At 36.8% G+C, this 18260-nt stretch overlaps 1 protein-coding gene across 1 annotated transcript; it reads left to right on the forward strand.

The window, feature by feature from the left end:
* Positions 1-1054: 1054 nt before the first annotated feature.
* On the forward strand, positions 1055-2859 carry kcnk9 (potassium channel, subfamily K, member 9; the record flags this gene model as incomplete). The annotated part of the gene is made up of 1 exon (XM_056480213.1): positions 1055-2859. A coding segment is annotated over one exon (927 nt), but the record flags the coding sequence as incomplete, so codon positions are not given.
* Between the last annotated feature and the right edge of the window lie 15401 nt (positions 2860-18260).

Genomic DNA, 18260 nt, shown 5'->3' on the forward strand with positions numbered 1-18260 from the left:
GAGTGTGTGTGGATGTTTCCCCAAATGAATTGCAGCTGGAAGGACATATGCTGGATAAGTTGGCGGTTCATTCCGCTGTAGCGCCCCCTGATTAATAATTAAGCCAGGGGTGTCCAAACTTGGTCCTTAAGGGCCGTTGTCCTGCAGATTTCAGCTTCAACTTGCCTCAACACACCTGCACGGATGACTCTAGAAAGCCTAGTAGAAGCTAGATTAGCTAGCCCAGGTAAACAAAAACAATTTTTAACAATAGTTTTACACCAGACGCGGAATGCACGGATAAATCGTGCTATTCACGCGTAAGTAGATGCGTGAACATTTCGAGTTTACTCGCTTCATTCACGCTTCAAAATTCGCTTCATTCGTGCATCAAAATTCGATTCATTCGCGCGCCAAATTCATTTCACAACAGACGCGGATTCATGTGATGGGTAGGGCTTCTGTCTGCCTGGTGACTGTAGCTTCGTTGCTAAATAGCTAACATGGATTTTATTGAGAGAATAACTGTGTTTATGTAATTTAGGAAGACTGAAAAACAGTGTTGAGTCCACTGGATCCTTTCAGAGGTGCACCCAGCTCTGTGAACTCATAAAACCCTTCAGAAACTTAACCTGGATGATGGAGGCTTTTAGCAGTGCTTCCGACTGAGCCGAGCCCAGTTTAATCAACTGTTGTTAGGTGTCGGCAGGAGGATTGTCATAAGCGCTATTTCATAAGCATGCCCCTACAAGAGCAAGCTCCTAATTGGTTAATACGACACGAATGTCCGCTGAAGTTCAGATTTTCAAACTTGAGTGATTCACGGAAAATAAGTGTTATGCACTTCAGTCGCATCAACTGCGCAAAAGACTCAACTCACGCTGCCTCATTCATGTGTATCACACCGCAGGATGTCTATTCGCGTCTTTGCATTGACTTAACAGGTAAATCACTCGCGCTTGACACATCTTCCACGTCTGATGTGAACGTAGCATAAGTCCGAGTTTTCGCTTACTAAAATAACTTTGCAGCACACTCAGGTTTTCTTGTGTAAAAATCTAACCACTGGTTTCTTTGGTCTTCAGGTTATGGTCACGCGGCTCCAGGCACGGATGCTGGGAAGGCCTTCTGCATGTTTTACGCTGTGCTGGGGATCCCGCTAACGCTGGTGATGTTCCAGAGCCTCGGCGAGCGGATGAACACCTTCGTCAAATACCTGCTAAAGCGCATCAAGAAGTGCTGCGGGATGCGCATCACAGAGGTGTCCATGGAGAACATGGTGACGGTGGGCTTCTTCTCCTGCATGGGCACGCTCTGCATCGGAGCCGCAGCGTTCTCCCACTACGAGGATTGGAGTTTCTTCCAGTCCTATTACTATTGTTTCATAACGCTCACCACTATTGGCTTCGGGGACTTCGTGGCCCTCCAGAAGAACAAAGCCTTGCAGAGAAAGCCTCTTTATGTGGCGTTCAGCTTCATGTACATCCTAGTGGGGCTGACAGTCATCGGGGCCTTCCTCAATCTGGTGGTGCTACGCTTCTTGACCATGAATAGCGAGGACGAGCGACGGGATGCTGAGGAGAGGGCGTCCCTGGCGGGGAACCGCAGTAGCATGATCATCCACATCCAAGAAGACACGCTTCAGAGGAGTCGACGGAGACGAGAACAGCAGCAGCACCGCTACCGTCCCGAGGTCTCCGATCTCCAGTCGGTTTGCTCCTGCATGCATTACCACTCGCATGAGTTCGGGAGCTCGGTTGGCCTCGGGTTGGGATTGGGAGGAGGTGGCGGAGGTGCGTTTCCACAGCAGAACTCATTCGGCTCTCAGTTGAGCCCGCATCAGTACCATCACTACCACTCAACGGTGTCCTACCGCATCGAGGAGATCTCACCGAGCACCTTGAAAAACAGCTTCCTTCCTTCCCCGATCAGCTCCATCTCTCCTGGGCTACACAGCTTTGCGGAAAACCTCCGGCTCATGAGACGACGCAAGTCCATCTGAACACACACACACACACTTACAGAGATATTTCCAATGCTGCTCAACCAAACCTCATTCCTGCACTTTCTTGCCATTTGTTGCATGGAGGCGACCATGCAAGCAGGACAATCGATGGATATGTAGGAACTTTGTTCAAAATAAAGCATGAAGTGCATGGATATCTATTTTTGCAGAAAACACCGCCTGGGCTTTCTTTGCCCTTTTGAGCAGCACCCCAGCTGGGTTTGGATATTAATATTACAACCTTGATACGTTATCAGACGATGCACACTTGCGTTTTGAATAATACAGAGGGAAATATATCTATATATAAATATCTAATTTTTTTAAGGGACGTGTGGAGAAAGTGTTTTATCAAACAGTGAGCAGCCTCTGGTTCTTTCGTGAGATTTCAAGTGCCACACACCAACCGAAGGAGAAATAACGATAAAAAAAAAACTGATTTGAAAAGGACTACACTGTATCAGGTATTGTTTTCTATAAGCAATTCTATTTAAGAAAAGAAAAATAAGACATTGATTCACATCATGCCAAAATATTGTTGCCAACCATAGCATGTGCATTAGTTGTCCTTTGATGTGCGTCATCATTTCTGTTAACGTTTTTTTGTTTCGTTTTCGTTTCATTTCTCAACCGTTTTCTGTAAATTATACATGTGTGTAGAGACTTTCTAAGCGCGCTATGTTTAGAGGCGACAGACAGCAAAAGTCGGTTGTGAGAGAAGAATAATTGCATGTGCTTTGTTCAAAATGATATGCGTATACTGTCACAAGGGGACACTGGATCTGATATTAAAAAGCAAATAATCCTTTAAACCTATTTTTTTTTAGATGAACGACGAACTTCTGAAATCATCCACTAAAACCGGGCCACACAATGGGAACGTAATGGCATCACCGATGATTTTTACTCATCGTTATTTATATAAATAAAAGCACGTTGAGTCGACTATTATTCCATTGTGAGCAATCAATGTATAATGTATGCTAACCCCAGTAATGATTGCATTTCTCGCAACCATAGCCATGAATGAGACTTATTTAAATGCATCGATAGTGATGGTTATTTATGTATTTTACACTTTGATGATGTCGACAGAGGACGCCCTGCAAATGAGCCTAAAATTGCTCTGATGCTGATTGAAAAAAAACATAGTGCACCTCTTTTAGAGGAAGGGACTGGATGTAATCAACAGTTCTCATTCTCTGCGATGAATAACGGCAATCATGTCACTTTTCAGTTTTAAGATAAACTTTCACTAGGTCTTACTGTTTCCTGGATACAATATCTGAGAATCTGTGTTGCAGCTACAATGAAGCAGAGTTGGAGTCAAGAAGAGACCCTACAAAGCCAAAGTCTTTCACATTGTACACATTGTCTTAGTATCACCTGTTGGAAAATATACTTTTCTCAAGCCCTAAACTGAGCATCTGATCACACTTGGTAGGTTTGGTTAGAATAAACGAATGCTCCACTTTTTTTAGGTTCTAAAGTTAAGCGTTTTTCGAATCCATTCTGCTGATTGAGCATGTGTTCACATTTGGTAGGTTTGGTTTGATCAGGGGTGCTCAAACTTGGTCAGTGTCCTGCAGAGTTTAGTTTGCATCCTAATTCGACACCTTAACCATGTAATCAGGCTTGTTATAGGTATACTAGAAGCTTCCAACCAGATGCGTTGAAGAAATTTGGAGCTAAATTCTGCATGACGCTGACCTTCCAGGACCGAATTTGTGCAACCCTTGGTAGGTTTGGTTTGATCAGGGGTGCTCAAACTTGGTCAGTGTCCTGCAGAGTTTAGTTTGCATCCTAATTCGACACCTTAACCATGTAATCAGGCTTGTTATAGGTATACTAGAAGCTTCCAACCAGATGCGTTGAAGAAATTTGGAGCTAAATTCTGCATGACGCTGACCTTCCAGGACCGAATTTGTGCAACCCTTGGTAGGTTTGGTTTGATCAGGGGTGCTCAAACTTGGTCAGTGTCCTGCAGAGTTTAGTTTGCATCCTAATTCGACACCTTAACCATGTAATCAGGCTTGTTATAGGTATACTAGAAGCTTCCAACCAGATGCGTTGAAGAAATTTGGAGCTAAATTCTGCATGACGCTGACCTTCCAGGACCGAATTTGTGCAACCCTTGGTAGGTTTGGTTTGATCAGGGGTGCTCAAACTTGGTCAGTGTCCTGCAGAGTTTAGTTTGCATCCTAATTCGACACCTCAACCATGTAATCAGGCTTGTTATAGGTATACTAGAAGCTTCCAACCAGGTGCGTTGAAGAAATTTGGAGCTAAATTCTGCATGACGCTGACCTTCCAGGACCGAATTTGAGCAACCCTTGGTTAGGTTAAAGGAACGCTCCACTTTTTTTAGGCTCAGTTGAGTCTAAACAGTTGAGTTTTACCAATTTTTAATCTATTCAGATGATCTCCCGGGTCTGGCGGGAGCACTTTTAGCTTAGCTTAGCATAAATCATTGAATCAGATTAGACCATTAGCCTCCCACTCAAAAAAATGAGTTTTGATCATTTTCATATCTAAAGCTTGACTCTTCTGTAGTTTAATATGCCATATACTGTAGTTATGTTTACTAGGAATGATGGAAAATGAAATGTTGTTATTTTGTAGGTTGATATGGCTAGGATCTATACTCTCGCTCTGGTGTAATAATCAAGGAAATTTACTGCTGTAGCACGGCTGCAGCATATAACACAGTGCTGTTACCTATATTTAACATTTTCTTTTCGTTCTTAGTACACAATGTTACTATGGAAGAGTCGAGCTTTAATTAGCAAAATTATTGAAAGTCTTTTTGAGTGAGATGCTAATGGTCTAATCCGATTCAATGATTTATGCTAAGCTAAGCTAAAAGTGTTCCCGCCAGACCCGAAGATCGGCCAAATGTATTAAAAAATGGTAAAACTCTCAACATTAGAGCATAACAAATGGAATCCAAAAGAGTTTAATCCAAACAAGGGTTTCTCAAATTCGGTCCTGGAATGTCGGCGTCATCCTGAGTTTAGCACCAAATTTCTTCAACGTACCTGTTGGAAGCTTCTAGTATACATATAAAGAACCTGATTACCTGGTACATGTGTGTCTAATTGGGATGGGAACTACACTCTGCAGGACAAGCAAGTTTGAGCATCCCTCATCTAACCAAACCTACCAAACGCTCAGTTTAGGGCCCAAGAAAAATACATTTCCAACATTAAAGGTGATTTCTTTCTACAAATAGTAGAAACTTCCAGGCAGGTTTGTTGAAGCAAGTTATGCCGAGTTCAGACTGCATGATTTTAGCCCCGAATTTTACTCGCCGACAGGTTTTGAGAAATCGCCGACAAATGCCTGAAATCACAGGCAAATTGGTGCGAGTGACAATTACACAGTATGAATTATCAAGGACACGATATGAGAGAATCGCCGATGAGTAGCCGATGCCTGTAAGATATTTGCCATGCTAAATATCTGGAACCGGCGGCGATTCAAATCATGCCGTGTGAAATGTGTTTTGACTGAAAATAACATCCGTGATCACCTACCAATGAGAGAGCAGCATCCACTAGCGTGGGCAGCTGCAGGTCAGTGAGAGGTTGGGGGAGAAGTTAAAAGCGCTCATTTTCAGTTTATTTGGACCCAGGAAATGGAAGAAAAACTAGTAGATATTTGGCAGGAGCACTCGTGTCTGTTTAACATGCAAATATGTACATTTTCTGCCCCATTAAAGGCTTCTTTCTCCTTATGTAGTTAATAACAAACCATATACTACGTGTTTTTGGTTGTGAGACGTAGTTTGGATGAAGTTGTCAGCGATTGTTTCTTAAGTAATATCAAGCAATGTGAAAGCACCTGTCGCCGATCCATCTTGCAGTGTAAATAAAGCAGCAACAAAACGCTAGCCCAGATAGTCATGCAGTGTGAAAACATCTGTGATGCTCTCAAAATCATGCAGTCTGAACTCAGCTATGAGCTATGCAGACCAGCGGCACTCCAGGACTGAATTTGGGCACCCCTGCTTTTTATGAATGTTTGTAGATAAAATCGATAGCATCATTTAGGTGATATTAACATTGCAGCAATTCATATTTCGTCATAATCTGTAGTAAATTGTTTTCAGTTGTCTATTCAGAGAGAATTCTCATTTTAATCAGTATCGCGCTGAATCAAGATTTTGATCTAATATCAAATTTTATAATTAGGCCCCAGAGTATATTTGGTCCAAACCAAAATAAATAAGTGTACCAAACTACTACTGTACAAGTGTGAACACATCCTGAGAACAAAAACAAATCCACACTGATTTATTGTACTCGTGTGCAAAGGCCAGGTTTACTGTATGTCTCAAGATCAAGACTCCAACTCTGACAGTAACTAATCAATAAAATTACACCGCAAATAACAAACTTAGAAGCATGATGGGATTAAAGTTTACATTAACTGTCGATTTCCATTTCATTTCACCATCAGTCTCAGATGAGAGCTGGTCTCTAAGGCCCTGTCCACACAAACATGGGTAATTTCACCCCACCCCGGTCCTCAGCTTTTTGGTACAGTCAGTAACACCCCCGGGTTGCCAACTTTGGTATAGTATCTGATCGCAGCGGCCACCCGAAACCGGGTCCATAGACTGATTTCACAATCCGCGGCAATTTTAGAGTGAGGCTACGGTGGGAAGAAACCAGGAATTATCGCCTGGAGTCATGCAGAAACGGCATGTACCTGGCTGTATATCCTATCAGCGAAGAGGAAGTGACACAAATGTATCATTTCACCCCTTTCCGAGTGACCCAAAGGTCCATACTGAATGGATAATGAACATAAAAAGGGATATCAGACCTCATTTTCATTTAAGCTAAATGGCATTAGTTAGCTAACGCTTTCTTTCCCAAATACACGTTTTAGATGCCATTTATCAAACTCAAGTTAATGAACTGACTCTTTCACTATACTAGACTTGTCACGATACTAAAGTCTTTTTCCTGCTAACATTTAAGCGCTGATTTACCATAGTATTCACCAGTGCTCAACAGAAATGACTGTGATTGGCTGTGAAGGTCATCAGTTCACTGTACTTCATCGATGTTTACAGAGTGCAAACACAGACGAGATATCCGCTGATGACTCGACTGATCTTCGCAGCTTTAAAATGCTCCAGTGTCTGTGTATCGTCACTAGATGAAGAGCGATGAAATGATGATGACCTTCATGGCCAATCACAGTCATTTCTGTTGAGCATTGGTGAATACTATGGCAAATCAGCGCTGTTTAAGTACGCGCTCAACAGAGCTCAAATGTTAGAGGGAAATGAACATTTTTAAAATATCAGTACCGGGACAACACTATTACAGACAATAGAGAGTGTGGTACAGAGGACTGCATTGTTTTGTCGCACTAGGTTATATAGGCTGAAGCAGGGAAGCACTTAAGCGTATTCCTCTTAAAGAGATTACGATTTAGTTTGATGCCTAATATGCTTTTAATTGTTTAAAATAAACTTAACTGAATGATATTAAAGTGATGTTTACACCACATAAAAATCACAGCAACAGCTGAAGGTTTGTAGTCCACAGCATGTTGTTGCAATGTTTACAATGCTGCTGATCCAATACTTCCGAGTTTCTTCCCACCATAGTCTCGCTTTCGTTTTTTTAAATGGCAGCCCCTTGAAATAAGCATATTGTAAGCTACAGTTACTAACACCGCAGTACACACTCTCAGAAATAAAGGTACAAGAGCTGTCACTGGGGTGGTACCTTTTCAAAAGGTGCACATTTGTACCTAAAAAGGTCCTCATTAATACCTCAGGGATACATATTAGGACCTAAAAAGTACAAAATGTTACCTTTTAAATGTTTTAGGTACTAATATACACTTTTGAGGTATTAATATACACCAGGGGTGTCCAAACTCAGTCCTGGAGGGCCGGTGTCCTGCAGATTTTAGCTCCAGCTTGCCTCAACACACCTGCACGGATGTTTCTAGAAAGCCTAGTACAGCTGCGGTCACACCGGGCTTTGTGTGTGCGAAATTCTGTCGTGCGGCACTGCGAAAAGGGCTGGGATTAAACGAGATGATTAGACATTAAAAAAGCAAGAGATTGCTTCATGTTTGAAATTTCTCCCCAGAGAGGTCCTGTTTTGATCCTCGATTGGTCTCACACAGTCAAATGATGCGATTTCGCAGGTCAGAGTTCACCAAGCGAAACCGAACGCGTGACCCTGCGTTTCCGGTCTGACGCATTCGCGTGCGTATGAATGGAAGTCTATGGGAGGAAAAGCCCAGTGTGACCGAAGCTTAAGAGCTAGATTAGCTAGCCCAGGTGTGTCTGATTGGGATTGGAACTAAACTTTGCTGGACAACGGCCCTCCAGGACCGAGTTTGGGCAGCCCTGATATAGACCCTTTAAGTACAAATGGAACCTTTTTGAAAAGGTACCACCCCAGTGACAGCTCTGGTACCTTTATTTCTGAGAGTGCAGTTACTAACCTGGTTCTCAACTGTATTATTCAGACAAACACACAATGCCACAATAGGAATTTCAAAGACAAATGTTGCCAGGTATGCTGTAACATGCAGTTATTTATTTTCATGTGGACAGAGATTAAAAAAAAAATGTGTAAATGTAGACATGACCTACAGTTGAAGTCAGAATTATTAGACCCCCTTTAAATTTATTTACTTTTTAAAATATTTCCCAAATGATGTTTAACAGAGCAAGGAAATTTTCACAGTATGTCTGATAATATTTTTTTCCTTTGGAGAAAGTCTTACTTGTTTTATTTCGGCTAGGATAAAAGCAGTTTTTAATTTTTTAGAAACCATTTTAAGGTCAAAATTATTAGCCCCTTTAAGCTATATATTTTTCGATAGTCTACAGAACAAACCATCCTTATACAATAACTTGCCTAATTACCCTAACCTGCCTAGTTAACCTAATTAACCTAGTTAAGCCTTTAAATGTCACTTTAAGCTGTATAGAAGTGTCTTGAAAAATATCTAGTCAAATATTATTTAGTCATCATGGCAAAGATAAAATAAATTCGTTATTAGAATATGTATATGTTTAGAAATGTGTTGAAAAAAATCTTCTCTGTTAAACAGAAATTGGGGGAAAAATTAACAGGGGGACTAATAATTCAGGGGGGCTAATAATCCTGACTGTAATTGTACCTCGGTGGACCAAACGAGACGAAAGCTGCCATGATAGTGATAATATTAGAAAGAAAAAACAAGTCGCACGAGTTTCAGGTGGAAATTGACATTTGGATTGGAACCTTGCTGATGTTTTCCTGCAGAAAAACCGAAATCTGGATTAATTGTCCTGATGTGGATCACTGAGGTATGCAAAAGCCCAGAAGTAATTCGGTTTCAGACACGACTAATTAATGAGAGAAACTCCTTCGGGAATATATTGCGCTCTTTTTAGTCAATCTCAAACAGCTCGCCTTTCTAACACCAATCAACTTGACGCCTGACATTCCGGATTTCCACAGCCTACGTCGGTCGCAGCACTCATGTAAATGTATGTAAATCGCTAGCATTTTATAACACTGTACAGTGCATATATTGTAAGTAGTTATATCCTTAACAAATGACAAAGGCATATTTTAAACTCCGATGCATTCCCATTTTTACAGCGTTCAGCATATATACTGTATGTGCCTTGAAGGGGTATCTTTCAGAAGTGGAGTTTGTATTTCATTAAGGCACATACTCAAATTCATATTCAGACGTTAAAGCAAACCAATTAAAAAAGAAATGAAGAGAAGCTCCCCAATGGATCCACATGGAAGACGTCACATCAAATAAAACCAAAGCAACTAATCCTCACAAAAAGCCGCCGGCGCCAAAACAATGCACAAACATATATATTTGTTGTCTTAAATACGTTCATCTTTACACTAGCACAAAAAAAAAACATTGGTTTCAGCATTATTTCTTATTGGTTGTCACTTTAAGCTGTGTGTGTACAGTACAGTAGCCTACATGATGGTTCCAGGATGGAATAATATGTATTTTACGTTAATAAAACTGTACATGCATATTATATGTAATAGCTTGAGGGTAATTACTCGGACAGCTTGTCTGTGTGGACTAGATGAAATGTAAAAGACTTTATGATTGGCAACAGATGCACTGCTGTAGGAGGACATTGACATAAATATGGACATTTATCCAAATCATATGCTTTACACTTCAGTCATCCAAGTTCTATATTAAGTTATGTATAAAGACTGCATTTAAGTATTATTATTATTATTATTATTATTATTATTATTATTATTATTATTATTATTATTATTATTATTATTATTATTATTATTATTATTATCATCATCAATACAACTACTACTACTGTTGTTGTTTTTATTATAAAATAATAATACTAAATTTATATTGTGCCTAATTATTATTAATATTATTGTTCTATAATTATTTATCATCATTATTATAAATAATGATAGAACAAAAATAATTAATAATAGCAATGGTGTTAATAATAATAATAATAATAATAATAATAATAATAATTAACAAGATGTTCAAGATGTTTTTGCTTTCTGTTGCAAGATGATATAAAAATACAATAAAAATGCGAAGTGACAATTATGTAAAATATAGTCCCAATAATAATAATGTTATCATCACAAAAAATTATTATTGACATTTTATTTATTTATAGTAATAGTAATATTTATAATTTGGATAATTACTACTAATAATAATAATAATTATATAAATAAATAAAATTATATTAATTTTTATTATTTTATAATTAATAATAATGATTTTTATCATTAAGTAACAATTCTAAAATGATAACAATTGCATATTTATTTATTTATTTATTTATTTATTTATTTATTTATATTTAGTAGCAGTAGTATAATTATCATCATTATATTATTATTATTATAAGAAATAACATTTAAATGATAATTTTATTATTATTAATTTTTGATGATGATGATGATAATAATAAAATAATTGTAATTTTATTTATAGTAATTGTAATGTTTAGAATTATGATTGATAATTTTACTACTAATACTACTACTACTACTACTACTAATAATAATAATAATAGTAATAATATTATAAATAAAAACTACAATTATTATTATTTTTATTTAAATATGTATTATTATAATTATTAATATAATAACAATAACAAATAACAATACTAAAATTATAATTGCAATTAGATTTATTTATATTTAGTAGCAATAGTAAAACTATCGCCATTATATTATTATTATTATTGTAAGAAATAAAATTAAAATGATAATTTTATTGTTATTATTATTTGTGATGACAATGATAATATTATCATGACAATCACAAAATATTTATAATAATAAAATGATTACTGTAATTTTATTTATAGTAATAATAATTGTATAATAATTATAATTATATTACTACTAATAATATAAACAAATAAATTACAATAATCATTTCATTATTATTTTATAATAATTATTAAAAGCTAAAATGAGAATAATTAAAAAAATGTACTTATATATTGTAGCAGTAGTATTAGCATCATTATTGTTATTATTATTATAAGAAATAAAATGAAAATGATAATTGTATTATTATTATTTTGTGATTATGATAATAATAAAAATAATATCATCATCACTATCACAAAATAATAATAATTTATGATTACTGTAACTTTATTTATAGTAGTAATAATATTCATATTGATGATAATAATTATACTACTACAAATATAAACAAATACAATTTAAATATTCATTTTAATATTATTTTAAAATTATTTATTATTATCATAAAATAACAATACTAAATTGATTATAATTCAATTATATGTATTTATTTATATTTACTATTAGTAGTAGTAGTATTAGTATAACTACTACCATCGTCATTAAAAATATTATTATTATTATTATTTTTATTATTATTAATGTTATTATTATTATTATTATTATTATTATATAAAATTACAATACTAACTTTATTATTATTTTGGGATAATAATAATAACAATAATGATGCGTCTATATGAATAGTCTGGGTGCAAAAAAATCCAAATGCCGTCTGAAATTTTCCTCTAAAATGAGTATTCTTATCAAGCTCCTGTGTTCAGTAATATCACTTTTAACCCCTTTCCCTGGTCTTTAAAGTTAAATAACTCAGCATAAACAAAGAAGGTTGAGAAATTTTTCATTTTCAATATAAATTTCTGATGGCACTTAGAGGTTTTTGCATCTGAACTCTTCATATATTGCATAATTGTCACTATATGCATTTTTTTTATTTGTATTTTCATATCATCCAACAGAAAAGCAAACAGCTCTATTGTCCATCTTGCCTTCATCTGTTTATTCTCAGCTACTATATTTTTATCAGAATGCTACAGAAATATTGCACTATTAAATCTGTCTGTCCGCCTACAGCAGTGTGATTCACACTGCCGTATGAATATGATTATTCACAATAATCGCCACATGTTGCTCTGTGTTCATTTCTACAATAATCTTATTTCTGCAATATTAGTCATTTTCAAGGGTGATCAGTTAGGGTCAAATAATTTGTGTGACCCTGTCCCAGTGAAAAAAAAGGGATCCGTCATGAGTCGGATTCAATCTCGGGACTGTCAGAACAACATACTGTTTTATTGCTTTGTTTGTTTTTTGAGCCTTTTCCTGGGGAAAATTTGCAATGAAGCATTTGAGTTTGTTTGTCTTCTTTGTTGTGTGTGCATGACAGTGTGGCCGGCTGACCTCTTCACATGACTGGGGTGAATTAAACATTTGAATTAAAACAAAAATATCAACTTCACTGATCTCCTATTGAGTTTCTGTTTGACATGACTGCTTACATGATTGTTTGGTTTTTCATTCGTGGCTTTATGAAACAATATTTTTGTTTTATTTCTTTGAAATGTTTTGAATATCGTTAATTTATTCATTGATGATAACAATAAATAACAATGCTAAAATGATAATCATTCAATTATATTTATTTTTATTAGTAGTAGTAGTAGCAGCAGTAGTAGTGATAGTAATAGTATAATTATTGGCATCATAATCATCATTATAAATATTATTGATATTATTATCATGAACGAAATTACAATGATCATTGTATTATTATTATTATTGTGTGATAATAATACTATTTTTATTTTGAATATCTTTTATTATTCATTGTTATTTTTTATTAAAGAGAGGGTATTTAAATCAAGGTTTGATTTTTTCCCTAAGATTCACTAGTGGGCGCTGTCTACATCTTTGCAAATCTGAAATACATTACTCATGCTGTGTTCACACCAGACGCGGGAGACGCATCAAGCGCAAGTGATTTACATGTTCAGTCAATGCAAACGCGCGAATAGACATCCTGCGAATGGTGTGGCGCAAATTGAGCATTTTGCATGTTTGCCGCACTTACGCGCGTTTTGCGCGAATCGCTCAAATTCGAATTTCTGAACTTCAGTTGATATTCGCGCCGCGTTACCCAATCAGTAGCTTGCTCTTGTGGGGGTGTGATTGTGACGTAGTGCCTGTTGTTTGTGTCCCTGGGAAAATCCTACAGCTGACACCGACAAAAGTTAATGAAACTGGGCTCGGCACAGTCAGAAGCTCCGCTGAAATCTCCATCATCCAGGTTAAGTTTCTGGAGGAGCTCACAGAACTGGATACACCTCTGAAAGGATCCAGTGGACTCAGACACGGCCCTAAACATATCAACGCTGTTTTTGAGCCTTCATAAAGCACATAAACACTGTTATTTTCTTAATAAAATCCATGTTAGCCATTTAGCAACGAAGCTACAGTCACCGGGCAGACAGAAGCCCTGCCCATCACGCGAATCCGCGTCTGTTCAGAAGTGAATTTGACGCCCGAATGAAGCAGGGTTTGAATGAAGCGAGTAAACTCAAATGTTCACGCAGCTATTTACGCGTGAATAGCGCGATTTATCCGCGCGTTACACGTCTGGTGTGAACACAGCATTAGGGTATGTTTTGCTGCACGTTTCAGATGTCAAATCCACTAGAGGGTGCTGTCTACATTTTTGTGAATCTGAATATGTTACTTAGGGTATATTTTGGTGCATGTTTCAGATGTCAGATGTACGAGAGGGAACTCTGCATTTTTGCGAATCTGAAATTCCTTACTTAGGCTATGTTTTGCTGCATGTTTTAGATGTCAAATTCACTAGAGGGCGCTGTCTACATCTTTGCAAATCTGAAATACGTTACTTAGGGTACTTTTTGTTGCATGTTTCAGATGTCAAATCCACTAGAGGGCGCTGTCTACATTTTTCTGCATTTGAAATACATTACTTAGGGTACGTTTTACATTTCGGATGTCATATCCACTAGAGGGCGCTGTATACATTTTTGCTAATTTGAAATATGTTACTTAAGGTACGTTTTGTTGCACATTTCGATGTCAAATCCACCAGAGGGTGCTTTGTACATTTTTGCAAATCTGAAATACGTTACTTTGGATATGTTTCAATTACAATAATCATTGTATCATTATTATTGTGTGATAATTACTATTATGAACATCAGTTATTGGGCGACGCAGTGGCGCAGTAGGTAGTGCTGTCGCCTCACAGCAAGAAGGTCGCTGCTTCGAGCCTCGGCTGGGTCATTTGGCGTTTCTGTGTGGAGTTTGCATGTTCTCCCTGCGTTCGCGTGGGTTGCCTCCGGGTGCTTTTGTTTCCCCCACAGTCCAAAGACATGCGGTACAGGTAAATTGGGTGGGCTAAATTGTCCGTAGTGTATGTGTGTGTGTGAATAAGTGTGTATGTGTTTCCCAGTGATAAGTTGCAGCTGGAAGGGCTGCATAAAACAAATGCTGGATAAGTTGGTGGTTCATTCCGCTGTGGCGACCCCAGATTAATAAAGGGACTAAGCTGAAAAGAAAATGAATGAATGAATTAACATCATTTATTTATTAATTGTTTTTATTAAAGAGAGGGGATGTTTTTTTACTTGTAAAATATGTAAATATAATATAATCAATATTTTCAAATTTTTCTTTTTTCCTCCCATTTAAGCAAATTTTTACCTTTTTTATTTTTATAAATGTATTTTTAATTTAAATCAAGATGATTTAATTTTTTGATGACTGTTTTTAGTTTTAGTCTTTTTTTGTTTTGTTATTTTATTTTTCAGTTTTTATTTCTTTTTGAACATCTTATATTGTACTGCTATGACTTGCTAGTTAAACTTATTTTATATAATTATTTGTCATCCTATGTGTGTATTTACTTTCAGTTTTCCTTCATTTCAGCTTTCCTTTCATTTTAATGTTTTCTCTTTTATGATTATAATCATTATTTATTTCAATTTTTTGTCATTTCGGTAAATCAAGTTCGTAAATAACAATTAGAAATTTAGCTAAACTTAATCACGAGCTGAAATAATGCACAAGAGTATTATTTTAGTTCCTGATGGCTATAATATGGACCCTGACTGCACTAATCAGTGTTAAAATGTCAATGTTTTTTTCTTTTTTCCTCGGTATCTGGTTTCATGTTTCTCCATATGTGCTGTCAGTGAGCATGTGGGGTGTTATCTTCTCTCTGGGCCCAAAATTAGTCTGTTTTCTCAGTGCATGATGAGAGGTGAAAGGTGCTGCTATAATAGCTGGTAAATCTGAGCGTTTTCACACAATTCCTCCCAGCTTCATCTCTCACATCAGGAGCTCCAGCAGCTGCCATTCCTCTTCAGACCAGGGAGAAAATCAGTAAGTACGCCATTTCAACTTTTACTGAAGTGAATAAATCTAACACTGCCATGTTTATTGCTACTTTTTATGTAGTTAAGGTATACAAATCTACAAGTGCAACACATTCTCACTCTCAACTCGTAATATACTGATGCTCGGTCAGGACCCCTTTGTGATGCTCCGAGTAGGAATTCAGCATCGTTTTACGAGTCCCCCCTCATATTTGTAGTGAAACTGTGATAATACAAAAGGTAATTAATGCACTGAAAACATACAGTAGTTTCTGTATTTTTACTATAAAGCTATTTGTAAATTTTTCATAAAGGGAACCAGGTGGTTAGATCATCTTAGTTGTCTTAATTTACCCTTGATTATTAATTAACATTATACTGGCAACCAAAATTTGCTAACCCCCCATGAGCTCAAAAAACAATTTGATACGTTACTTAGGGTGCGTTTTGTTGCACGTTTCAGATGTCAAATCCACTAGAGGGCGCTGTCTGCATTTTTGCGAATCTGAAATATGTTCCTTAAGGTACGTTTTGTTGTACGTTACAGATGTCAAATCCACTAGAGGGCGCTGTCTACATCGTTGCAAATCTGAAATACATTACTTAAGGTACGTTTTGTTGTATGTTTTAGATGTCAAATCCACTAGAGGGCGCTGTCTACATTTTTGCGAATCTGAAATATGTTACTTAAGGTAAGCTTTGTTGTACGTTACAGATGTCAAATCCACAAGAGGGCGCTGTCTACATCGTTGCAAATCTGAAATACGTTACTTAAGGTACGTTTTGTTGTATGTTTTAGATGTCAAATCCACTAGAGGGTGCTGTCTACATTTTACAAATCTGAAATACTTTGCTAAGGGTACGTTTTCTTGCACGTTTCATATGTCAAATCCACTAAAGGGCGCTGTCTGCATTTTTGCGAATCTGAAATATGTTCCTTAAGGTGCGTTTTGTTGTACGTTACAGATGTCAAATCCACTAGAGGGCGCTGTCTACATCGTTGCAAATCTGAAATACCTTACTTAAGGTACGTTTTGTTGTATGTTTTAGATGTCAAATCCACTAGAGGGTGTTGTCTACATTTTTGCAAATCTAAAATACTTTACTATGGGTACGTTTACTTGCACGTTTCATATGTCAAATCCACTAGAGGGCGCTGTCTACATTTTTGCGAATGTACTCTATTTAAGGTACGTTTTGTTGTATGTTTCAGATGTCAAATCCACCAGAGGGCACTGTTTACATTTTTTGGGATTCTGGAATGTGCTAATTAGGGTTCATTTTGTTGTACGTTTCAGATGTCAAATTCACTCGAGGGTGCTGTCTACATTTTTTGGAATCTGAAATACGCTACCTAGGGTATGTTTTGTTGTACGCTTCATTTTCAAATCCAGTAGAGTGTGTTGTCTACAACTTAGCGAATCTGATAGTACGTTATTTAGGGTATGTTTTGTTGTGGGTTTCATGCCACATCTACAAGAGAGTGCTGTCTACATTTTTGGGAATATGAAATAAGCTACTTAGGCTACGTTTTGTTGCACGCTTCATATGTCAAATCCACTAGAGTGTGCTGTCTACATCTTTGCGAATCTAATTGTTCTTTAAAGATCTCATTATCTGCGCTAACAAAATTATGCATCGTTTTACTACAAATCTAAAGAAGAAAATAACGACAACCCCAAATTACTGTGGTTAAACATTACTGTTGTTTATCACATTACTGTGTTTAATTTTCTTTCATATAATTTTCATATATCATTTTTAAGTGGGTTAAAAGTCACCTAGCTCTGAGTAACATTCAAAATCAGATGTAGGATAATCCTACCTCTGCTTCTGACTTCCCACCATAAAGATATTCATTGACTGCATGGCGTTCAGAAGAAGACATACAGTACAAAGAAACAAATTGAAATGCTAACATTTGCTTGCAGGTGTTCATTTGTCAATACAGACCGTCTCCTTGAAACCAAATTGCAGAGGATAAGCTATGATGTGCAATGCTAAGTTCTGCAGGTGTACCATTATCAGCGGAGAAGCTCATTTACACCTGCTTCTTATTATCACGTAGGATCTTTGGCACACTAATGCATTTTATTTGCTTAAATGGGAATGTTTATCATTAGCGGTGTACATCACCCTGCTCAAAAACAGCAGCAATCTGAAAAAAATTGGTCTATACAGTAAACGTGAATGAAGCGATGTCTCAGCTTGCTACATAAATTTAAAAAATCAAATGTTATAATGGTTATAATGAACGTTTTAATTGAAATTGCAATAGTTCCTGTTCATCTCCACAGGTAAAGCAGTATGTTAAAGCCAATAAATCCTATCCCATTACACTAGAAACTATCAAAATGCACTGTTTTGATGATTACATTTTCAACCCAAACTCAGTGGAAAGCCTACATTTTGGAAAAACGTAAAACATATTGCTCTGGGTACGTTTCGCTGCACATTTCCGATGTCACATCCACAAGAGGGCGCTGTCTACATTTTTGTGAATCAGAAATGCGTCACTTAGGGTACGTTATGTTGCATTTTTCAGATGCC

This window comes from Danio aesculapii, chromosome 19 (genome assembly GCF_903798145.1).
Source record: "Danio aesculapii chromosome 19, fDanAes4.1, whole genome shotgun sequence".
In the NCBI taxonomy this organism is placed as follows: Eukaryota; Metazoa; Chordata; class Actinopteri; order Cypriniformes; family Danionidae; genus Danio; species Danio aesculapii.